Below are 25,847 nucleotides of genomic sequence, written 5' to 3' on the forward strand. Positions count from 1 at the left end.
GTGAGAACCATACTGTTTTTAGGGTTTCAATTTAGTTTGGTAGATGTCTAAGATCATCATTCAGATATTTCCACACTCATTACGCTGCTATGGTATGATGTAAATGACAGACTATTCAAAACGTTGGGTGGTGATGTAGCATTGAGGTTAAGGTGTTCCTTCCTCACGCGGGAAACCCGGGTTCGATTCCCCGAATCGGCACAATATGTGAAACCGATTGCTTGAATATTGCTAATAGCGGCGTAAAACTGAACTAAACTCAAAACGTTAATCCCACACACACGCACACTAACTAACTATCATGGAATATTTTCAGGCATATTATGGCGAAGCCCCCAACCGAACGTCAGACGTCCTGTTTTCCAGCGTGTCCATGTTTATGGACAAATTCCAGGCAGCCAGAGACAAGACTAAGTCCTAGCTCTCACCGGCCACCGCCACCAGTCAGACACATTGAAAACGTGACAACTCATGCAGACAACAAATCCCGTACAGAATTACTCCCAATCAACGTTTGGGAGTAAACAGTCCAAGAACGTCACCATGCGTTACTGACGCCCACGAACGACTGTGCCACAATCGACAGAGATTGTGTTACAGAACAAAGGGTATTCCCAATGAGATCAACGTCATCATCTGTAGTTGCGTTAATGACACGTGACTGAACAAAGAGATAAATCCCCAATGTATAGTGGGCGCCGAAGATTTATTGCCGACGCGGTTCATCATCATTGTCCTATGAGCACAGTGTACGGTGAACAGAAGGAGAGGACTCCTTGACAGAATCAAACAGTCTACCGTAAATCCTTGAAGCGTTTGTTTGGTTATTTAATGACGCACTCAGTAGTATTCCATCTTCTGTGGATTGTAAATAATCGAGTGTGGACCAGACAATCCAGTGATCAACACTATCAGCATCCATCTGCACAATTTGGATACGATGACATATGTCAACCAAGTCAGCGAACCTGACCACCCAGTCCCGTAGCCTCCTTTTACGACAATCATTGGGTGCTGAAGTTAAATTCTATCCCGGATCTTCACCTGTTTATTCTTGAAGTGGGGGTAGCTCATCATATCTACGTTGTCCATTTCTCATGTTAGAATTGCCTCCCTTGCGTGCCCAAGAAAACTATTATCGTTGGTTCAAATCCGAGATCGCTAAGATTCTATTTCTAGGTTTGTGCTGGCAAGTTTAACCAACAAGTGCTCGTCTAATGTCTGTTTCACTTCCTGATATTATTGGAATACTGTACAGAGCAGCTTCAACCAACTCACTGATTTTAGTCAAAGACATTTTCTTAATTAGTGTCAAATATGTCTTTTTCTTTGTTTTTCAAGATTTATGACCAGGGCTCCGTTCCTCAAAGCGGTAAGTTTATGTTAAAGTATGGGAGTTACGAAGATCTTAGCGCTGCGATCGCTTTTTGAAACGGACCCAAAAGTTATAACCATTCCTTAATATATAATCATATTATGCCAAACATTTCATACTGGAACTGTTATACTCTCCTGAAAACGATAAACTGTTGACATATTTGAATTCATATATCTGGGGGTTTTTCATTTACATCACTGCACCGCTGTGTGTAAGGTACGTTCCTCCACATCAAATATTTGAATACCCATCGCTGCTCTGTAGAGATGCCGCTATATTTAATTACCGACTCAACATCCGTCTTGTTCATGGCGGGATAAAGCACGTTCCGATTTACTTCAGACAGCATCGCACAAATGCAATGGTTTCTGATAATTTCAAACCCTGGACAACCCAGCTGGCCCAGGTTAACCTTGGTAGAACAATGCTGGCTAATATTAGTACACATACTTATTGCTTGACAAGTATTGGATGAACTAGCGCAGTGAACGCGTTTGTGGCAAGCTGTCGGAGCAAGTAATCTGGATGAATGCACTTGGTTGCTACAGGCAGACTGGCTATTAAGCACGTGCAATACATGCTGACCGTGGCGTGAAATCAATACCTCTACTGTTTAACACGTGTGTCGTAGAACGATTATGTTCAGCAACAACCTGTTTCCTTCTTGTGTCAAATAGAATGTTCTGGAGTGCGTTCCCATATGTGCAAATTGGGTTGATTTGTCAGGTCGTGGCTCATCGAATACTTGTCGAGCAGTAACTCTTCGACTGATCCAAGTTGCCTACACCCACTCCGCCGGCGAGTTACAAGATAACTTTGCATTGGCATACGTTATACCCACTGAACCTTGCAGTTTTCAGATGAGGACATCATTAATGCGATTTACTTCGATTTATTTATCCAGTCGATAATGTAAGCATTTTAAATACCAAGATTAATCAGGTAGTGGTATGAACTTTTAATAATTTTGCGTCTCGTTTGAAGTAATAATTAATTTCCGTGATTTGTCCACCGCCTCCAGTGGAACCATTAAACGCCAGGACATTTTTGTTTGCTAAATCTTTCATATTATAATGAATGGTATACATATTCTCTTACATCATACCGAAACCAACCGATATTAAGTTCTTGGAACTAGCTTCGCCACCATTTATTTAGTTTAGTTGACTGAAAAGGGACATTTGGTTTTCAGACTTCATGTAAACTCTTTCCTAAACTGGTAGCATCTTCTTGAATCAACACCTTGACAGAGAAACCGTTACGAACTCGAGAGACCGACCATCAGTGGGCGAGCTGGCTAAAGCGCCAGGCTAGTCGTCCAGCGAGGTGAAGGTATCAGGATCGAGCCACCTGTGACCGGGTGTAAAAATTATGGTGTCAACTTTGTGTGCAAACTCTTTCAATGTTGTCACAACATCTAATGTACAGTACACAACCCAAAGAATCCACGAATCCGTAGGTATATAACCAGATGGTGGTCACATGAATACGTGAAAACACCTAGTTTCGGGTACAGCAACATGCAGTGAACTTGGACAAAGTACTGTGATTATGTGTCCCAATCCACCCAGCTGTAAGTGGGTACATGTACGTCGTTGGGATGAGAAAGCTACAATAAACTCGATGCGCCCAGTGGCAGCAAGAGTTTGTAGATCATCCCTGACTGAACTCGCTGTACAGGTTGATAGCGAGAGTGATCAGATTGTGGAAGCATCTGACGTCTATGCGTTGTCAGTTTAGTAAACCAGAATAGATAGCATATGAATGTATCAACAATACAATTAAAACACCCTTCGCACTAAGACAACATAAATAACATTCTCTGCTCCCCTATATCAGGCAGTTAACTCAACCTGTCATTTAACCTTCCGAGTCATGCATGTGAAGAGTAGCTCAGGTCAAGTTGAACAAGTACCAACGCACTGATAAATAACTGAAATAATCTGGATAATTGTGATAAAATAGCTTTATTGGAAATCTTCCTCACAACGAGTATTACAGTGGAAACCACTTGACTAATATGTGTGCCAAATACCTTATTGTTTCAATATGTTTCCAAAGTGCACCGGAATCCTCTCTCCTTTGTCTGAGAAATGTTATGCAGCTCACGTGTATCTAATCACAGACTCCTATACACTGTTGCGAGAAGCTACCTCCACTTCAGATTTTTTTAAGCTCGGAAATGACTGATTCCGTGATCAACAACAAACGCTAAATTGCCTAATGTATATAAGTCTGAAGTAACTGCTAATTTCCTTTTGGAAAATCAAGTTATCGCCTAGGGTGGATTTTGAAAGGTCACTTGCGGTCGCCAATGGCGACGGAATCCCAATATCGGGAGTACCAGGGGAATCGGTTTCCGGGACGGAATGAATTATATATTTTGGGCTTTGGCTCGCCGACTTTAAGAATGAATAATTATTGTACAGAATGTCTAGAAATGTAGAATGTCTACAAATCTAAATAACACTATTGTCTTGTACAGTAAATGATTTAAGCTATAGTATTCAGTGCACTATTCACAAAGGCACAATTTACAGTGTACGAACTTGAGGACCCGACATAACGAACACTGAGTTTTAAGACCACACCGACTTTCAGGTGATTTTCTTTAGAAGTCTATTGATTGGTTGAAATGTTTGTTAGGTTTTGGTTGGTTTGTAGTTGAACGGCGCGCTCAGCTCCAGCCAGGTGAAACCGACTGTAAAAGAATCGACTATGGACCAGGCACTCCGGTGATCAACATCATGAGCATCAATCTACGCAACTGGGATACCAAGACATGTGTCAACCAAGTCAGCGAGTCTCACCACCCGATATTGTTAATCGCCCTCTTACGACAAGCATGGGCTGCTGAAGTTAAATTCTAAGCCGGATCTGTAATAACGGCGTTAATAACTGAACAGTAATTACGAAAAGTACAAATTGAATAAACGTTTAACTTTGCTGTTTGCGCTCAGCAATATTCCAGCTATAGGAGGGCAGTCTGTAAATAATCCAGTCTGGAAGAGATAATCCAGTGATCAACAGCAGGATCATTGTTCCACTAAATCGGGATACGTTGACATGCATGAAAAAGATCAGTCGTTCCGTTTAGGTGCATTTGACAACAAACAAGGTTTGCTGAGGACCAGCTCTACACCCAGATCTCCATGGGTAGTAACCTATCATCAATAGCCTTGTATACATATCAGTTGCCAAGACTTACTGAATAGCCACACGCTAATAGGGTGTTTTAAAAAACACTCTAACACCACAACACACCTTTTGGAGAAATGGTAAAAAAACCCAGGCATTTAACCTGCTAAATACCACAATACAATGAGAATTCATTTCCTTTCCTCAACTCAAATTTTACAGAAGGAAAAATCACCAGAAAGCTTACTGGGTCTACTAAAAGCTAAATTCAAACACCATGTCACTTGAAATGAAAACAAAGAAAATGATACGATTCAGTTATGTTTCTTCTTGTAGAGAAATATGTAGATAAGTACAAACCGTCCAAACTATGGTACAGTAAAAATATGAAAAGCCAGACAAATGACACAGCCACATATACTATCCCTACAGTGTGCAGGGTCTCATGATCATACATGCATGACAAACTTTGGTTGGTATTAAATTGTGCTAGTTCTATGCAAACTTTATGGGATCCTCTATTATTTGTAGGGTGTGTACCACCTATTCCTGGTATTTGTAGAGAGTGTACCACCTATTCCTGTTATTTGTAGAGTGTGTACCACCTATTCCTGTTATTTGTAGAGTGTGTACCACCTATTCCTGTTATTTGTAGAGTGTGTACCACCTATTTCTGTTATTTGTAGAGTGTGTACCACCTATTTCTGTTATTTGTAGAGTGTGTACCACCTATTCCTGGTATTTGTAGAGCCTGTACCACCTATTCCTGTTATTTGTACAGAGTGTACCACCTATTTCTGTTATTTGTAGAGTGTGTACCACCTATTCCTGGTATTTGTAGAGCCTGTACCACCTATTCCTGTTATTTGTACAGAGTGTACCACCTATTCCTGTTATTTGTAGAGTGTGCACAACCTATTTCTGTTATTTGTAGAGAGTGTACCACCTATTCCTGTTATTTGTAGAGTGTGTAACACCTATTTCTGTTATTTCTAGAGTGTGTACCACCTATTTCTGTTATTTGTAGAGAGTGTACCACCTATTCCAGAGTTAGGTCACTCTTCACTTGTCCTGTCATTTAGTCTCCACGTGATCATAGATATTTTTGAGCATGAAAATAGCTACACAAACTGACAAAGGCATATATTGCCCATTATTCACTCAAGAGAAACAGAATGAGAGTTGAACAATTTATTGATCACAGATCAGCAACTTGCAGTACAACCTCTTAGAGAACCACACCCGTCAATGAACAGTCTAAATATATCATTGTATCAACGAATGGTCAAACATAAAGGTTCAAGAAAAACAGTGCACTTGTTCCCAAACATTTGTTCCTGTGTTTAGATAATAAATACTCACACATACATGCTAAAATACATCCAACAAAACGGTGCTAGCTCAAGGGTCGTCCACACAAATGTAACTTACCTTGAGTATTGCTTGTGCCATCATTTACATCCAGGGTGCAGTTGTACTATAATAAGGTGATCGGAAGTCCAGTACCTCAACACAGACTTACGATAGTCTTAGCAGGAATTTTGTTTTCACCAACGGCACCCTGGGCCTCATTTCAATCAAAGCACTAAGGTGATGGTAAATCCCATACTTTAAATTACATTTCCTGACAGTTATAGCGCTATTGTCTATATTTTCAAAGCTCTCTTACCGCTAAGATAGTCACAAGTTAATGTTAATGTATGGTACTTACGACTGTCTTAGTGCTAAGAAAGCTTCGAAAATATAGGCCCTGATCACTTAGCAAAACGGGACCCTGATAATCAACATGTGAAAAACAAATGCATATAGATATAAAAATAACTGCAAATGATATTTACCATGGAAACCCACTCACACATTCAGTAAACACATCTCTATTTTCTAACATCATTAAGTATTTCTAAAAGCCAAAGTGCTCTAAAACTAGACACAGTTATGTATTGCTAGAAACAGTGATTGTTATCAGACAGCTATCCAGAATATCCAGTTTCATTGAGTCTATTCACCAGAAACAGTGATCGAAACAGCTAAAAGCAGTATATAAAAAATTATTTAAATAATACATCAATGCCACTTCAACGTCATAGACACCTGCAAGTTAACAATAATTCATGTATTTATGATATTTGAAAGTATATGACCTTGGTGATGTCCGAACTACAGCAATATGAACACAGAACCACAGGTGTATCACAAGGTCTCTCAGAAAACACTGACACTAACAGAATAGGTCTTCAGGTGGGAGGTGATTGAGGTCCCATTTAAATGATTTCCTATGAATAAGCTAAGCTAGTGATAATCAGTGTTTCATCCTGTCAAACAAAGATGATAACATAAACAATTTCCCATTAGGTGACCATTGATCTGGTCTAACTGTTTTGTATTAGGTGGTACCAGGTAATGGATTTTCATTGAGCAACTGAGTGTTCATTGGCATTTTGTTGAATTATGCCACAGAAAGGCAATAAAATTGGTCAAGCACAATTTGTAATATTCAAAAATGAATCTGTATGAGGGACCAGATTTTATGTATTGTGGGCAAGGTCATAGATTATCACTGAAAAACAGATCGTAACCAAAAAGGTTTAAAAACATTATGCATCAGAATGTTTCTTCATTATTTACACAAAAATCACACTGCTACGGGGTGGGTTTTGTTTATAATTTTTTTATTTAGGCTCTTTTATATCATCAAAACCTATCTTGCCTTGCAGTGGTACCAGATAAAATAAGTTACCTCTATACAAAATCCCCTTGAAAATATTTAATGGGTTGTCTTTTACAAACCAGACAGAAACAATATAAAATTTACTAAAGGCTTTTTTGTAAAACTTTCACTTCATGTAAATCAATCAAAATTACAGAGAAATTAGAGAGAAAAATATTTCAAAAGTAAACAATACAATTCTTAAAAGGAAGACAATTCCACCAGGAAACATTTCTACTATCTAATGAGCATGTAGCAAACTTCACAGGGAGACAAGAGAGCAAAGTATGTACAACATAAGTATAATCAGTCAACTCTGGCAGAAGGTGTAGGAGTTATGTCTGGAATGGAATTGGTATTCAAAAGTATGTCCGAGCTCCAGATAATGCATGTACTTTACACAATAAAATCACATTTACTCCATTGTTTACAAATCTGTGAGTACAAAAAATGCATCAGAATCACTTTAAGACCATTAGTTCTATAATACCTTGCCTACTTTACTCAATTAACTGAACTGGCTTGCGTATGGTTTGTTGAGGCACCCAGACTCTACAACAGCATTAGCAAATGGTAGGCGATGCCTATATAAATTATAAATATACTGTTATAGCCGTAGCCACTGTCCGGAGTTTACTTTAATTGTCACATGACTTCCATGTTGAGTATTTAAGAATGACTGCCAACTATTTGGCAACATAACAATTAATAACAACTTTTAGTTTATTAAGAAGCATCTATATTATAGCAATATTCCAGCAATATCACGGCAGGTGACACCAGAAATGGGCTTCATACATTGTACCCATGAGGGGACCCCACTGCCCCTAAAAAGTATGTGTATTCATGACAGTTAATTACTCAGTCTAGACTTTTGGAAAATGTCAAAAACCTGAAACACAAGAACATATTGACCTCTGAACATTATTTTAGTAATACCTGGACATGTCAGTTGGGTCAGAGTGTGGAAGGAATAAAATAATACAATATACAGACTGTACAGTAATAGCTCTGCAAAAGAAATGTCATGGCAAAAACTAATTCAACCATAGCAGACAGTTTTACTGATCTATGAAATGCAAACAGACATTTCTTTATGTACTTCTGTTAAAGCAAGACATCTTATAATGCCTATTTGGTGTAAGAAAAAAACAACACATTTCTACAAACTAAATATTTTGTCAAATTTACAAAGAAATGTCATGGACAGTGATATCAACAAACGAAAGTTATCACTCCGCTGACTCATATCAACATGTGAACTTTCACATGAGAAGATACAATTACTGATAGTTTACTAACATATGATAAACAACATCATCTTCCTTATGAACTTCATGAGTCAGTTGGCTAGACATGATCATAGATTGATATCCATCCAGATAAATTCATCTACCAATTATTCACTCAGTGGCACTATGACTAAAGAATATTTATCAGTCATAATTCTCCATACATTTTCCATGCAGAATATCACTAAAATGTGTTTTAATATCAAATATATCAATATATGTCAAAGAAATATAAAAAAAAGTGTGGCTTGCCAAGGAACAAATCCTTATCTACAAAAGTAGATACAGTTGACATCAAAAGAAAATTCAAAATCATTCTTCAGAATTTTTTATTTGTATGTAAATGAGACACAGAGTCTGCTCCACCCCCATGTGCAGTGTAATATGATATACATGTAGCTTTATCTTGAGCTACTACAGTAACGGCACATGGTTGTTAGCAATCACAATCCCGTGGCAGTAAGTGGTGGATGGATTGATGATGAATAAGAACACCAATCTATAACTCATTCACAGTCATCAACACATATTCAAACAAATGCATATTCATGAGAAGATTCTTGTATTTAATACTGACACATCTCACTCTCAGTCACCTAAAGATCCATTACTCTCACTCACTCTAGTGTGTGATACAGTCATGAATATATTACAGGTTTTTTAATACCAAATAGGGCATCCATTAAAATATCCGCTTTTGTTACATTTTATTTCATGATGTCTCCAGTGAATGTTTTCACTGCTTAACTCCTAATTTCTTCAATAATTCCTCTGCTTCTCTGTGAGCCTGAAAACAGAATTAATTTCTGTCAAAACAATGATCATAATGCACAATAAATACCTTACAATGAAATATTTTCAAATTTGGCAGTATGTTTTTAAGAAGAGCAACAGTGACTGTAACAGTGGAAGACCAACAGTGACTGTGGAAGAGCAACAGTGACTGTGGAAGACCAACAGTAACTGTGGAAGAGCAACAGTGACTTTGGAAGACCAACAGTGACTGTGGAAGATCAACAGTGACTCTGGAAGACCAACAGTGACTGTGGAAGACCAACAGTAACTGGGTTCAACAATTACAATGGACATGACATAATTTCTGTATATTACTCATAATATCTCATACCATATCAGGTGACTAGTTAAGGTCAGAATGACTCCCTTTATGAGGTTGAAACACTGGACAAATAAGATAATATTGCAGAAGATGTATATCATGTGTACCTGTTCATCATCAACTGTCTTGACTGGGTACTGCATAGCCTGCTTCAGGTAGTGGGTGGCAGGTTCATGCTTGCCAAGATGCATGTACGTCCTTCCCAGCATCACAAGGTTCATGCTGTAGAAACCTGGGTCAACTGGAAACAAACATACAAACATACAGCATGTTTCACCATTACACCACAATAACTATACAACTAAAGGACTAAAGGCCCTTATCCCTTTGTAAGGCCATAAAAAAGAGTATGTCACAAAACTATCCCATGAACTGTAATAGCATGTATTTTTTCAACTGAAAGTGTTTAGAGACTTCAGGATTTTTTAATTGCTTTTTGTGAGCATAGTTTAATGCCACATTTAGAAATATTCCAGCAATATCAGGGCAGTTCTGTTGTGCTTTCTGATGTCGAAACAGTGGTGTTTACTTTAGAAAAACATCATATAATGGTCACTGTATTTCCTCTGGGGATGTCAGTTTAAATAGTGTCTCCAGGATATGTGCCTATTTGGTTTGAGTCAGTGAAGACAATCAAGTATCAATCATCGATGTGAAGCCTCACCGATATCACTCCACTTTTCCGATAATAAGCTATGAAAGTTTGTACTTGTTGTCATTGTGGCAGGACAGAGAGTATACAAACTTTTTGTGTTTTCAAATAATGATGTTTCAAACTGCATCATGACACATCCTAATTCTCATCTGAAACCTCTACACTGATATCACAGTAAACTCATTTATTTACCCAAAACATTAAAAAACAATAATTGCAGAAATATAAGTATATATACAGAAGTAACTGTCTTACCTTCCTCAGCTTTCTGGAAGTACTCTAGAGCCTGCAGACACAATGAACAATGCATTCAGTTCAAAGATCATAATCACAATCAATCAATCATAATTCAAGCATCATCTCAAAGTCTCAAATGTGGCCATAATTATCTTCAACAGCCATAGCCTGTAAAACATCTGGGTTAGAACCCATGTTTGTTGTTAGAGTAAACTTAGGTCAGGCTCGCTGACCTGGTTGACAAATGTCATCGTATCATTTACAGACCGCCGCCATGTAGCTCAAATACTGCAGCTACATGACAGAGGTCTGTAAATGATTAAATCTGGACCAGACTACTGCATGATCGACATAATGTGCATCGATCTGAATATGATGATGTGTAAACCAAGTCAGTAAGCCTGACATCTGATCACAAATAGGAAAGCTACTACTACTAAACTACACCACACCAACTGCCACTCACCTCTTCATAGGTAGACTTGGGTGGAGAGGCAAACAAGGCAGCAGCGATGTTCCTCTGGTACCAGGCCAGGTCAGCAAACGCATAGCACCTAGACAAAACACAAACAGGAACTAGTTAGTTATAGCACCTTGACACAGCACACACAGGAACTAGTTAGCTCATGTCACAGGGTATAGATAAAATACAATCACCTAGACACAACACACACAGGAACTAGTCAGTACAGCACTTAGACACAGCACACACAAGAACTAGTTAGCTCATGTCACAGGGTATAGATAAAATACAATCACCTAGACACAACACACACAGGAACTACTTTGCTCATGACACAGGGTATAGATAAACTACAAACACCTAGACACAACACATACCAGAGCCAGTCAGCTCACGTCACAGGGTCTAGAACTAGACAAACTACAAATATCTATACACAAGTCACCCAAGATATTCCTACTGTCATGTTTGAATATTTTGACTTAAGTGATAAGACACTGTGCATATTTGAAAACATAAAATAATATTTTGTTCAGTTGCATCACACTGCATGCTAGAACTCCTCTCATCATCTTGTCAAATACAAGATGTATTTCATGAACTGAAAAACTGATATTTGAACTCATGGATCCATACTAACATTGACAAAGTATTGTGTGAATTTGCTCTTAATGTCTATGACTAAGACTCTCACCAGTATCCCACTGAGTACATTGAGGTAGAATCTCTCGGGTTCAGCTCTATTGCTTTCTGAAATTGAAACATGCTCTTGTTAACCATGATAACATCTTTGATCTAGTGAGTGACTTTAGTTTTACGCTGTACTCAGCAAATATTGTGTGGTCTGTAAATAATCAAGTCCCCCAGATAATCCAGTGATCAACAGCATGAGCACTGATCTATGCAATTCATTCACCTGTGTCAATTGAGCCTGACCACCCAATCCAGTTAATCGCCTCTTACAACAAGCATGGGTTACTGAAGACCTGTTCTAACACAGATCTTCATGGGTCTGTTTGTTATGAACATAAGGAAATTGGACATAAGTAACCCATAAGGGATAATTTTCATAACATTCCACATAACAGACACCAAGAAGAAGAAAAGATGAGAGATATCTCATCAGATTTTCTATTTAAATAATTCAAAAGTTGAGTGAAACAATTCAGCTTCTTCTAAACTGTGAAATTTTGCTGCATGTTTCACGTAAGTTCCTGAAAACCTCTCAGCAATACTGAAATGTAAGTAGTGGCTGATGATGTTCATCAATCTATACCATCAGGGCACAGTGACCTACAACTGACCAAGTCACTACCAAATCCATTAAGTTGCACTATTCATTCAGCATAGGCTACTGCCTAATAGTTCCAATGAGCGATCCCCAGAGAGATCAATTTGTTGCCCTGACAATATTCCCATCAACAAATAATTCATAAATTGTTGTTCCTAACTTACCAGGAAATGTTCTTTGACTGTGTATGCATTGGATATCCTCTGCTTCATGCCTTCATATTCGCCTGTGTAATCCAGCAGTATTGCATACCACTGAAACACCCACGGTCAAACATCACAAGCATTGTCATTTAATGGAAACGGGCATACATCATTACATGCTAAGTGACCTATTGGGACCACCACTTGGTTCTCAGTACAGATACACTGCCTGTTTCGTTTGTTGTTTGACCTTGCACTCAGCAACATTCCACATATCAGGTGTCAGTCACAGTCCAGTGATCAATGTCATGAGCATGGTTTTATGCTACATTTAGCTACATTCCAGCAAAGGGCAGTAGGCGAGCGGTGTGCAAGATGGCTAAAGCACCAGGCTTTCGATCCAGCAAGGCTTAGGTGTCGAGATTGAGCCCACATGTGACCAGGTATTACAACCTTCAAGCCAACTTAGTGTGCAGACTTTTTCAGATTTGTTACAACCCCTAGTGTACCAAACGCAACCCTGTGCACTTAAAAGAACCCACGAATACGTTGGCATATGACCAGATGGTGGCTAATTGAATACATGCAAACACCTAGTTGCAGGTATAGCAACATGCAGAGAACTTGGACAAAGTACTGTGACTATGTGTCCCTGTCCACGTTAAGATGAGAAAGCCCAAAATAACTTGGTGCACCTAGAGGCAGCAATAGTGTATACTCAAGGGGAAGTTAACATTGATAATACGATAAGCTGTTGAGACTGATATCAAATGATCAAGGGAAATATATGCCAGCACTTTTAGCAAGTACTAGTTGCCTGGATATGTGTGCTATATAAATATCCTATAACATAACAGAATATCACTGCAGGGAATCCAGAAATGGGATTTATACATTGAATTCATGAGGGAAATCGAAGTTGTGTCTTTGAGTTGACGAGTGAATACTTTAACCACTAGGCTACCACATCACCATATTGAATCTTGAGCAAGCACTGACAATACATATGATATTGTCGCATAAGAGGTCAGTTTCTGGCAATCCAGGAACCTAAGTATCTAGACATTTCAGTCATTTCCCACACACTAATAAAGGTTGCACTGTTCCCATGTTGTTTGTCTGTTCAGGAATATATGCCTATCTGACAAAACAATTTCCCTTCTTTTCATTCCTCATGTTCTGTCATGCAAGTATCCAAATTGACAGGTTTTGTTCTGCAGAGGAACACAGGTGGGCGGAGAAATCTAATCTCAACCGCTGCCTGATTATAATTCACGAGCCCAGGGAATTAATGCTGATCAAGTCGAGTTGTCTGTCACCACATCACTACTAAATCTCATGGCTTATTGTATGCAAGTGTTTGTCAGCAGAATGCAATAACAATTGGTTCACTTCCATCACAAGACTCCCTACATATTCTGATACTGCCTTCACAAATACATCCAATCCAATTTTGTCACCAATTCATCCACAAAAATTAACGTATGTAAAGGCAAAATTAGTCTCTAGGTTTTCGTAATTTGTACTTGTCTCTGTACAGTGCACTGGATAGTGCTCCGTAATATGAAACCAATATCGCAATGCCTAAAATTAAATCCCTCAGGATCAATATATAATAGCAGCAGAAATAATCAAGGACTCTGAGTGAGTGAGTGAGTGAGTGAGTGAGTGAGTGAGTGAGTGAGTGAGTGAGTGAGTGAGTGAGTGAGTGAGTGAGTGAGTGAGTGAGTGAGTGAGTGAGTGAGTGAGTGAGTGAGTGAGTGAGTGAGTGAGTGCAATGTGTATTATGCTTACAATACATGATCTGAACTCATACTTCAACACTTGAACACATTTCTCACAAATTCCTGGAATTGTTTTAAGTTAGACCACAGTTCTAACTTAACATCTGTGAGGTACAAAACTGGTATCAACTGGGGTGCACCTGTTTAGCATCAACAAGACCAGTATTATCTCCCGACTAAATTATTGCAAATTCCCACTGTCTAAGAAGAGACAGCAAGACAGTATGCATCTTTTCTCATATTTTCAAAGTATGTAATTGATGTCCCAAGTACAAGAAAGACAAACCAATATCTTGACAAATTCAACTTCTGTTATGACATGTAAACAGAAGAAAAAGTCACAAAACGATTAGAATGGATGAGGCCAACATAAAGAGGGCAGTGTTCAGTTCAGTTCACATTTTTTTAAAAATGACTAATTCCAAATGTGATACTTAAAGGTAGCAGAAAAAATGGATCTGTTGCAAAAAGGCTGACAAAAGCCCCCAGTGTTTAAGTTCATTAACATTCAAATATATAGATAACAATCAATGCCAAATGAAATGTCAGATTTAGTAACCAAAAAATATGGATTTCATAAATATCATAATCTAGAAAATAAATATGACTGAATGCACGAAAAAGTCTAAACATCAAACGAAAGATCAGTGTGGTCGATATATTTTGTTATTTTCAATATAACTTCTAATACCACGTTCATTTGAAAGTTCACACCAACATCATCATGATCATCCTATTCATTCCTGTAAAAGAACATTTTCTTACTTCTCATTGAAATTTACTTCCATATAACATCCATACCTTATGACATGCGAAGTTCTCTTTATTTAATGCAAGTGCCTTCTTAGCATATTCAAATGCTTCATAAACACAAACACGTCGCTGTGTTTTGTCCTTTTTTCCAAGCAACTTTCCTTTATCACAAGAAGCTCTCGCAAGGCGCCACATTATTCCATCATTTTCAATGTCTTTGAACTGGATGAGGTAATTGTACAGCTGAATCGGATCATTTTCTTCATAAAGCCGGTCAGCTTCATTAATGATGGTCTGGATTTGGGCCGCACCTGGGTCACTCGGTGGGGACTCTGGTCAACACAAAACACAGCATGCACAGGTGGTAACAGCAAATCTATTACACAATAATCCAACTTCAGATCACACAAATAGGATTGCTGGTTGAAATCTGTTTTTGTCATTGGGAGCTATTACAAATCTGTGTCATGATGATCATAAAAATCTGTGACTCATTTTCCACTCATACTGGCTTACCTTTTTAAGTGTTTGTAGCAAATAGGGAAACTGATTTAACATTTTTCAAAATATGGCAGTAATAACAGTTAAAGTTCATAAAGACTTAATGTTAACATGTTCTTTCCTGCAAGAATAAATTTCGTCAGATCATTTCTTGAGTGAGTGAGCTAATATTTAAAAGTCACATTGGCAATATCTCAGCCATATCGTGACGAGGATCATTTCATGAACTTACAAAACCAAACAAATACATTCTATGTACTAATATATCAAATAACCAAAATCTGAAAGTTCCAAGTGTTGACACCATGTGACAATGTCTGAAATGTTGGTGGGTTGGATGATGCTGAAGTGAAGTTTCCATATACATATCAACAGTCCATAAATAATATCTTCATCAGACAAACTAGTGATCAACATCAAGAGCAATGATCTACCCAATTGAGACATAATGACAAGTGAATCTGATTACCAAATCCCACTGATCTGCTGATTTGCCCTTACCACAAGCATGGTAACCCTGGTAACCAGAATCACAATGGGGCGCATTTAGAATGGAAGCTCTTTAACTTGGAAATACCAGCATGTAGGACCTGATTTCATATGGGTTCATCTTCATGAGCAATAGCTGATTGTCATCTTAAATGTCATGGCCAAATTTCTCAAAACAAAATTCTAAGCTGTAACTTAAGTTTGAGATATAGACTTTGAGTTTTTACTCAAAAATGATGAAACACAGAAAAAAATCATTTCCCAGAAAGAGCTGAAATCGACATTAGACTCAACTGTAGAAAACATTGTGAGTTTAGAGGATATATTACTTTAAGCTGTTTGAGTCTTTTATTTTAAAAATGCAGTTGAGTTAAAAATTCAGTTGTTTCAAATTCTCAAACTCAGTTTGAAATTTGAGTAAAAACTTTGTTTTGTTTAGAGAAATCATAAGCTGGATTTTTAATATTTTGAGGTTTATTTTCCAAATTTAGAAATGATATAGAAAATGTCCCAACAAAATTTGATAAAATAAACATACATAGAACCTTTGTCTAATGTAAGATAAGTAGAGGATCATTACATTAACAAGCATTTACAACTGACTTATCTGTACAGAATAGACACACTACAAAACAAAGGATGTTAAGGTAGAGATTACTATATTCATGTCTGTCAGATACCATTTATCTTACAAAAGATTGTTTCAAAGAAATGTACCAGTTGTAAGATAAATGGTATCTGATGGGCATGAGTGCAGTAATCTATATACAACGCCATAAAATTGCACCATTTTATGGTCAAACAGATTCAAGTGTCATATTTTCTCATAATAACTGTGCAATAATACAGAACACAACATTATGAGTGAGTGAGCAAGTTAAGTTTTTACGCCGCTTTTAGCAATATTCCAGCAATGTCACGGCGGGGGACACCAGAAAATGGGCTTCACACACTGTACCCATGTGGGGAATCGAACCCCGGTCTTCGGCGTGACAAGCGAACACCTTAACCACTGTGCTACCCCACTGTCCTACACAGCATTATGAATGAGTGACGTCACTCATCCCCATGGTGACCCTCCAGTAGTTTCTGCCACATCTTACGTCAGTCATCAAGGCAGTAGTGATAATGCAGTTATCATGATCACAGAAATTAATTACACACTCTAAAATGACGACATTTTATTTCTTGAAAGGATTAAATGTTTGATCATGAGACATCTTCATTATCGTTTGGTGGTTGTCATCATCAGAAGATTGTTTTGGTTATCTCTACACATTGGGGATTCGTTCTCGATACCAGTTTACATTCAATGTTATCCCATCTACCGAAGCCAACATTATTTGTGTGTGTAATTAGGTGTAACTAATGTGCTTGAATGTGACATTACTGATGTTACGTTCACTATCGAAGGGGGACTACTCTTCTTTACCAGGGTGCAGCCTACTCATTTTCCCAAGCCAGAAACTGCCACTTGGAATGTTAATGAATTTACGGAGTTGTCAGTATGAAATATGAAATGTGAGTTGATTATATCCTGTATGTTATGAAGACACAAACTTCACATTATCATGCGTCAAAGGAATATCTTAAAAGCAACGACTTGTGTGTAGATTAAACATTGCTGTACATTTTCGACTGAGTACAAAGGAAGTGTGTCACTATTTGCATTCATGAACACTTTCAAAAGTTCCATGTTGCACATCGTTTCAACATTTGTGTTTTGCTTCTGACTGTCATAAGTGAATTTGATAACATCAGCTTTGAACGGGATGTGGATCTTTACGGAAAGAATCATCATGTTTAGCAGTGAAAAGAAACAATGAGGCAAATCGAAGTCCAAAGGGCAGGCACTGACGTTATCGTTCTTTTGCAAGACCATACACATGACACTTGTTGCATCTCTTCAATATTTACTAGCAATGTTGTACATTTTAAATATTGGAAGGGAATCACAGGCTTTATCTCTAACAGCAATTTTCACATAATTGTTTACACAGGTATCACTGATAGTTCGAGCTATTTAGGATTCAAAATTAGAATCAAAAGTCTAAATAAAAGGAATTAGAAAATAACTAGATTCATGTTATATCTATTTGTACATGTGTTTCATTGTGTAAATACCTGTTTATGTGGAAATAGCGAAAATAGCAGGTATAAAGGGTTTTTTCTGTTCGATTGAAGCACAAGTAACATACCAATGAATTTTAAGAAAGCAGTCTGTGATGACCTGACCCTAGGTCATCATCATGGAGTAGCCAATCACAGGCTTAGAAATTGATCTCACACATATGTGTGATAACAGTTTTCTCACATGGGTTTCTCATCCACAGGTGAGTAAGAAATGAAATTATCACACTGCTCCAAACAAGATTTATTCTTTCGAACAGGCTGAAATTCAGATATTACTCTGGGATAAAACTGCATTTTTTCAAAGGATGCACTAGGGCAACAACAGATAATTTAGACATGCCTTTGTGAAGCTATGCATGTCTATACTTTATGAAATGGGACCCAGAGAAGTACTAAGCTTACAACAGGAGAAAAACATTCTGATCACACAACAATGATGCATGAATAGATTAATTGATTCATTAGGATCGTGTTGATCATCTGACTAGACATCTGAAATAAGTTGAGGCTGCATGTATCTCATCTCATTTACCTTTTGTGGCTGGCTTAGAAGTCCCAAATCCAAAACTGACAGCTTTAACCACTGCCAGCCCAGGTATAAAGACAAGAGGCAGTCTATGGCAAGACGATGATGATTTCTTGGAAGGATAATGATGTTCACTTACTGTCTTCTGAAATAAAATAAAGATTTGAGCTCACAAATTGCCAAACCTTTCTTAAAAACTCTTTCCTCACTGGAAAAACAGGGGTGGAAATAACTTTCAAATTGCTAGTGTACTATGGTACAGTGGCACTCAATTTTGATACTGTACCATACGATTTTCTTGTTCATTTTTAAAATAAACAACATAATTAACATTGGATATACTTGATATAGCTTGATATACAAATTTGCTTGCCTAGCAGAAAAGACACTGGACTCAGACGTCAGGCAATGGTTATTTGCACCCCTGAGACATATCAGTTAAGACGTTTCAGAACAAAACGCATCACTGTTACAGAAGAATCATGAAAGTATGAGATTGTTATTTGTATCTCACGCAAATGTAACAATTCCGATTTTTGTTCTGGAGAAAGATAGTGATGATAGGCAAGTTTGGTGTATCATGTCATAAAATCGCTTCATCCAAGAGTCTCTTGAAACAAATAATGATTACAAGTTAGAACACCATCCTTATTTCTGATTGTATTGTATAGCTTGTAATGTATAGTTAGAAATACATAAGAGGATAACTGATCTCCCTGTCTACAATGTCTACAGCCATTATTGGGAAGAATTGAGAAACAACGATTTACACTGTAAACAGTATCAAATGTTTCAGTAGAATGTCCATATTAAGCATTGTTGGGAGTATGTATGGTTTTATCACATTATCCTAGCTTAGGACACCTGAAAAAGGCTTGTATGGATAGTGAAGTGGAAAATATGATTGTAACACTGGTGTGAACCTCAGTTTTTCAGAACACATGAAATCAGTTTCTGTGTGAGAAAGCACCATATATTCATTAAGAGCATTGAAATGTCTGAGTACATGTGTTGAAGTAACATTCAATTATCAGTTTAACAGCACAAACATGTTTGTGGGTATGTGCGATTGGCACATACGGAGCAATGTGTGGCAAGAGGTTTTCCTTAGCAGTTACACAATTCCAAGAAACTGCACATGGTATGTAAATGCATTTGTGTTAACCCTACAATAATGACAACATAACTTACATTACTGAATATGTAAAATGTCATTACTGACATAAATATTGTTAATAACTGAAACACAATTAACAATCTGAGATCAGAATTGTCAGCAACATCCTGTTTGGCTGCAATCAAACGCTATAAAACAAGTTCCTTCTGTCCACTAGCTGCCAGAAAGTCAATTTGTAACACATACAGGTGAGAACATAATTCCATTTCAGAAATTTTGCCATTGATCTCAGATCACAGATCAATAGCTGTATTTTTGCAATTTTTCATCCAAACAACTGTCAAATCTTTCTTTGATTCAGATGAAATTTTCATGCTGTGCAAAGCCATTTCAGATACAGATGGATAAGAGGCATAAAAGGTACATTGCGAGAGGGGTCCTGTGAGTTACAGACATCTGGGTCTTGAGGAACTGAAGGAGGAAATAACTAAGAACACCAGGACACGTTTATTTTCTTATGCCTATTTGGCCAACTTGAAACTTCTAAATACCACTGATGTAGCTACGAGCTCATAGTGGCAGATCTGACCAGAACTGACACTACAAGTGTACTCATGATTGGAAGTCAATGTCTTAACTTGTGCAGTTAATGTTTAACTTTTCCCCCTCCTCGCAACCATTACACCACGGCCATCTTACACACGACTCCGCACTCATGTGTCATGGTCTCAACCTGTGGAACGACAGTGGTTAAAACCCTCTTCCTCTTATGTGTTTTCCTGTTGTGAATGACTCTCATTAATAAAATGCTTCTCTTCCCAAGGTCATAGCTATGGAGCAGGCTCAAAAAGACTGACGCTATCATTAAGTGATTAAGATTAAATACAAAACAATGCACTGTCAAACCTCATGCATAAACTCCCTGGAAGTTGTGCCATTGCTGTTTAATGTGAATTTACATAAACCTTTTGCTGACAAAACCACATTGTCCAAACATGTAGAAACAAAAGTTTACATGTATAAGATGTGTGTGATTGATAACATCCCTCATTATTTCCTCACTGACTGACTGATCGTCCCATAGGAAATTTGCACTGATAATGCATACAATGCAACACACATGATGAATATTCATAACATATTAAAGATTTAAAGCTATAGCGGTGACATTAAAGAATGCTTAGGATCATTAAAAGTATGTTAAGATAACAGTTTGAAACAGTTAGTAAAGTATTCTAAGATGATTAACAAACATTGAAATAATTAAATCAAAACACCTATGCTTGCTGGGCGGAAATGATGTTATCCTGAATATCAGCTTGCGCAGTCGTCAACCAGAAGGAAGAAGTAGAAATTCAGAAAATAGGACATGGGTGCTGTCATTTAAAATTTTAAATGCTTTCGTTTCAATTTGCAGCTTGTAAATAGTACTGATATTGTGCATGTTATGTCCTGAGATTTTACCTACTGTGTTAACAGATTAGGAAAGTTAACATCAATTTTGAACACACAACCTCCATAGAGCAATGTACATCAAAAATTTATATACTTTTAATAAAAGAGTTGTAGAATAATGACAATATGGATGTCTAAATCTTAAAATTACAAAGACGACACAAAAAGTTTAACCACTTTTGTTCCAGGTGAGCTATCCAGAGAGGATATGCAAGTCAAAAACATTCAAAGTCAATTTAATCTATTCACACTTTTCATTCACAGAATATGTGTGCTTTTACTATATGGCTAGATTTGTATACATACAGTTGAAGGGATGACGTAAATCCAGCTAGGGTCCATGCTGGAAGCAAAAGCACTTAACTCTCCACTGCCCCCAGTATGGTGATCTAACTTCAGCTGTTGACAATAAATAGCCTGCTTTTGTACTGTGGTGTGCTCTATAGTTAAAATGTCTTAGATTTAATTACTTATTTTACGTTTTAATGTTTCAGTGAAAATGTAGTCAATTTACTGTCTTTTGTCCACAGGTTTTACAATTTAATTCAACTTATTATCAGTTTCAAACTTCTCAAGATATGGCTAAAATATTCCTGGGGCCATGTAGGTGAGTTGAATTTGCCCCTAAGAGTTATCTTGTAGCTACATCACAGGTGTTTTAAAACAATTTTCACATGCTTGCAAAAAAAGGCACAAGAAGCAGTTGTCTCCTGGCACTGATAAAGAATGCCAGGAGACGTTTGTTCCTTATGCCTATTTTGCCAACATGTGAAACTTGAATTAAAATGCCACTGATATTAGTTACGAGCTAACTCAAGCAGACATTGATACTACTATACTCGTGGTGGCAGTCAACATGTTAAGAAAGTTAATTTTAGACCAATCAAGAATGCTATGATTTCAGAGTAATGGTCATTCTCTGAGTGGGGGGTTGGGTGGTTTGGTTTGGTTTGGTGACAAGGAAGTAACATTCCTCCCAGATCTAGTATAATATATAGTTATATAATTATTGTATCAAACTGAATCATATCTCCCTTACAGACAACCTACCAAGCCTTAAACATTCTAAGAATGACACTGAAGATGATTACAAATGTGAAGCCACCATCATCTGTTACATCAATGAAACATCTACCACAGCGGCTCATAGGAAATACACAGTGATCTTTTCTGTCTATTACTTTTGTACTATGTATACATATTCTGGCTGGTGAACAGTTATCACCATATTTTAGCAGTATCTACAAAATTACTCCACTGTACACTAACTTAATGAAACTGAAATAATTGTGATACTTTATTAGCTATCACTATCATGTTTATACATAACATGGCAGAAGGGTAACAAGGCAGTACAAACAGGTGTTTTCTCACAACTAACTGTGACAATTATCACCATTTCAGAATTTCCTATGTCGTTCGTGAAATAAAATATATATCTGTATCACAAAATAACCTCAATTAATTGATTCTGTCAGTACTTGAGTGTTTTTCACAATAGACTGACAGGGAACGAAACATTTAAAGATTTGTGGACTTGAACTTGCTATTATATATACTAGTCATCAAAAGTTTGGACTCACAAGTGTAGAGGTAGCCACATACTTCAGTCAACTGTTCTAAACTAGATTTTGCAAATTATCCCATACTGTGTAAACATACTGTTCAAACAGGAGCTGATGTACAGTAAAATGAATTCATAACATTGAAAAGATTATTGTCATGAGTTCAATAAATAATGAAACTTGGTGAAAACTGGCGGATTTGTTACAAAACTTTCCACCCAAATGCAGCTGTTCTAATAAACAGTATCTGCAAATGCTTATCAGCAATTTGATGCATGATCTGTAAGCTATTCATCTGTGAGCTATTCATCAGGGTTTGTATATTGTATATGTATATAATATAAAGTGAGTGCTTTCAGTGAGCCTGAACCTTTGAAGGATAGCATAGATCGGGTGACCTCTCCCAAACTAAGTTTTAAAAAATCAGAGGGTTCATAAATCTTTTATTTATCTTCTTATGTTACTTACTGTTTTGAATTTTCTTTAGCTGTATTGTTGTCAAATATGGTGGGTAAAATATTGGTAGTAAATGACTGGAACTGCACATGCATGATATTGATGTACTGGTGATAACTGTTATGCAGCGAGAACTGCTCGGCAGCCAGTAGATGTTCAAAGAAGGATTACACTTATTAAATCTGGGAACAGAGATGAAATGGAGAGGAAGTTTATCCTCTTGACAGGTGTTAAGACTTTGTCATCAGTTGTTTTGTGATTGCATGGCTATTTTCATGATCACATCCTGCATACGGACTACAAAATATACTTTAATTGTGCTGAGACTAGTAGCATGTTAATCAACTATTCCCTTGTCCAAAGAGTAACAACCTCTTACTGGAAGTATCAACAACCTGTCATGTTGATCACCATGGACACGCTGGTGCTTAACTTCAAGGTGGACTACTTGTAACCTAATGACCAATATGTATTATCTATTATAAACAAAATCAACTCAAAACATGCATAGCTACTTGACAAATATAATGCCAGTGAAGTATGCTTGCTAGCAAACAATCAATGTTGAAAAACATTTCCTTGCCTTGCTCTTCAGCAAATCGTCCTGTCGCGATGTTAATATTGATATCGGTAGATCACACTTACCCCAATTTTGTTCCTCCGTGTTCTCAATTGACTGAGATTCTTTTCCCGAAGCGAATGTCCAAACATCCCATTGAAAGAACGTGCATAATCTCTGATCAAAGGTAGAAGTTTTATAAGTTTCTCACTGGGCGCGGCCATCTTTGAGCGGTGACTAAAACGTACCTCCTTCGACAGAAGAGTGACTACAATAGCAGACGACACACGCGTCAACGTTTATATATAAAGGTCTCCCTTTCACACGTTTTAGCTGTTTCGCACTGTCGATAATATGAACTGATCGCGTGAGTGATGGACCAAAAGATATAAATCTTGACCGTTTGCCCAGCTTAACAAGCAGACAATCTGATGAATACTGGAATTTTGCAGCTAATATGATTCAAGTGTCTGCTGATGATGTCCGATTTGCTCTTTGAACCCGCTGACAACACGCGGACACCTCAAGGTGTGGAGATAGGATTATGCAAATGCTGGAGTTCTGTATGCGCGCTGAAAATGTAGATTGTGACTGACGGAAGTGGAGGCGTTAGAAATGTGCTCGTTTTAATGATGACTACCGATAGCTATCGTGCGTTTTGCGTCAGCGGGATGCATTTACGAAGTATATTGACTGACGTGCGGTTCTCGAATCAATAGACGCAATAGAAGGGTCGCTGTGGGTTTAAGCGCCTATCAAAGTTGCTCAACTTAAATTTGTCCGGCCCAGTTCGGTACAAGTACCCAGCGTGCGCTACTTATCCCCCGAACTGCGGATGATACATGCGTAGCAATGAAACAACATACGTCAGTGCCATTAAATACATTCAGCAATTTGCAATCAGACACGAACATGAACAGTGTTTGACATTTACTTTCAATTCCCATATCAAGGAATTGAATCCTGAATCTGACGCCCACCACCGCCCAACAATTAAAAAACGAACGTACTGCATCTGTGTAATGGGATCTACCTCAACTTCATTTCAATGTTATGTTTACCTTACCATTCCTGATATACTTTACCTGGAAACACATAATGCAAGTAAAGGTCACACACAGAATGAGTAGGAACAGTATACATATTTGTCAATGATCCACAGCTTGTTCCGAGCAGAGGTACTATATACAGACGTTTCAGATGTGTTTATATTCAGTTAGTTCCATTTTGGGTGATGGATGCTCATATCCACCAAGAAAAACAAAGCTGAGAAATTATTTTCCCATAGTATCCCTGGAATATAGACATTTATATCACTACATTCTATAACAATGCTTCCATTGCTTACAATGTTTGCGACAAGATCCATAGCAACGTACGCGTTATGGTAAAATTTGTTAAGAGAGCATCATCGCGTAGAGACGTCATGACTTCTAACGACAGTTTAACTTGGCATTTTGTTTACATTTTGTTTCAAAGATGGTGCGTAATGAAACTAATATAACTCGGACTGGTCACAATCAGGTGTCACCTATAACGTGCACGAGAAGACGTCACTTCCTCACGAGAAAGTTATGCACACTTCCTCGAATTTTACACTAATTATTGTGGAGTGTAAGTGTCAGTAAAGTGACTTTAAATATTGATGTTCTTGTCTTCGTGTTTTCGACATCTTGAATAGCAGTTTCACAAAATATGGCATGACTGTCATAAAATATGTAAAATAACAAAACAGAACTCCAATAAATCTAATGGTGCCATGTGTCTTCAGGTCACTGACATTACATCATTCACGATTAGTCTTTAAGGTTTTTCATTCCCTCACCTGATGACAAAGGTTAGTTTTATTTTCCTTTCATTCCTTGGTAAATAAGTAACTGTTAGATGCTGCAGCTCACCAAGAAACACCACCAATGCTGAATTCACTTAATATAGCAGATAAAGGGTTGTAATATTATATTTGACAAAGTCACTCAATATTGCTAGCACCCACGATGTTATGTAGGTCAAAGAGTCAAAGACTCAAGAAGACCCTTTGGAAGGTATGTATCTGTTGAATAGTGAGTTCAGATAGCATTATAATCAACT

General features: G+C 37.5%; 2 protein-coding genes across 3 annotated transcripts in view; one reads left to right on the plus strand and one right to left on the minus strand.

The window, feature by feature from the left end:
• LOC137257898 (uncharacterized) overlaps positions 1–1,543 on the plus strand; it is a 34,320-nt gene extending 32,777 nt beyond the window's left edge. For both annotated transcript variants that reach the window (XM_067795401.1, XM_067795400.1), the window contains exon 19: positions 317–1,543. In XM_067795401.1, the coding sequence (XP_067651502.1) occupies positions 317–421 (105 nt within the window). In that variant the 3' untranslated portion in view covers positions 422–1,543. The remainder of the gene's footprint in view (positions 1–316) is intronic.
• Positions 1,544–5,692: 4,149 nt separating this feature from the next.
• LOC137257903 (regulator of microtubule dynamics protein 1-like) lies at positions 5,693–23,992 on the minus strand. Its single transcript, XM_067795406.1, has 9 exons — positions 23,846–23,992; positions 18,614–18,752; positions 15,007–15,290; positions 12,443–12,532; positions 11,682–11,737; positions 10,991–11,078; positions 10,543–10,573; positions 9,740–9,873; positions 5,693–9,302 (listed from the first exon to the last, which is right to left on the minus strand). The coding sequence occupies exons 1-9, from the start codon at positions 23,981–23,983 to the stop codon at positions 9,252–9,254; spliced, it is 1,011 nt and encodes a 336-aa protein (XP_067651507.1). The 5' UTR covers positions 23,984–23,992; the 3' UTR covers positions 5,693–9,251.
• Positions 23,993–25,847: the final 1,855 nt, after the last annotated feature.

Source organism: Haliotis asinina, chromosome 12 (assembly GCF_037392515.1).
Source record: "Haliotis asinina isolate JCU_RB_2024 chromosome 12, JCU_Hal_asi_v2, whole genome shotgun sequence".
Lineage (NCBI taxonomy): Eukaryota > Metazoa > Mollusca > Gastropoda > Lepetellida > Haliotidae > Haliotis > Haliotis asinina.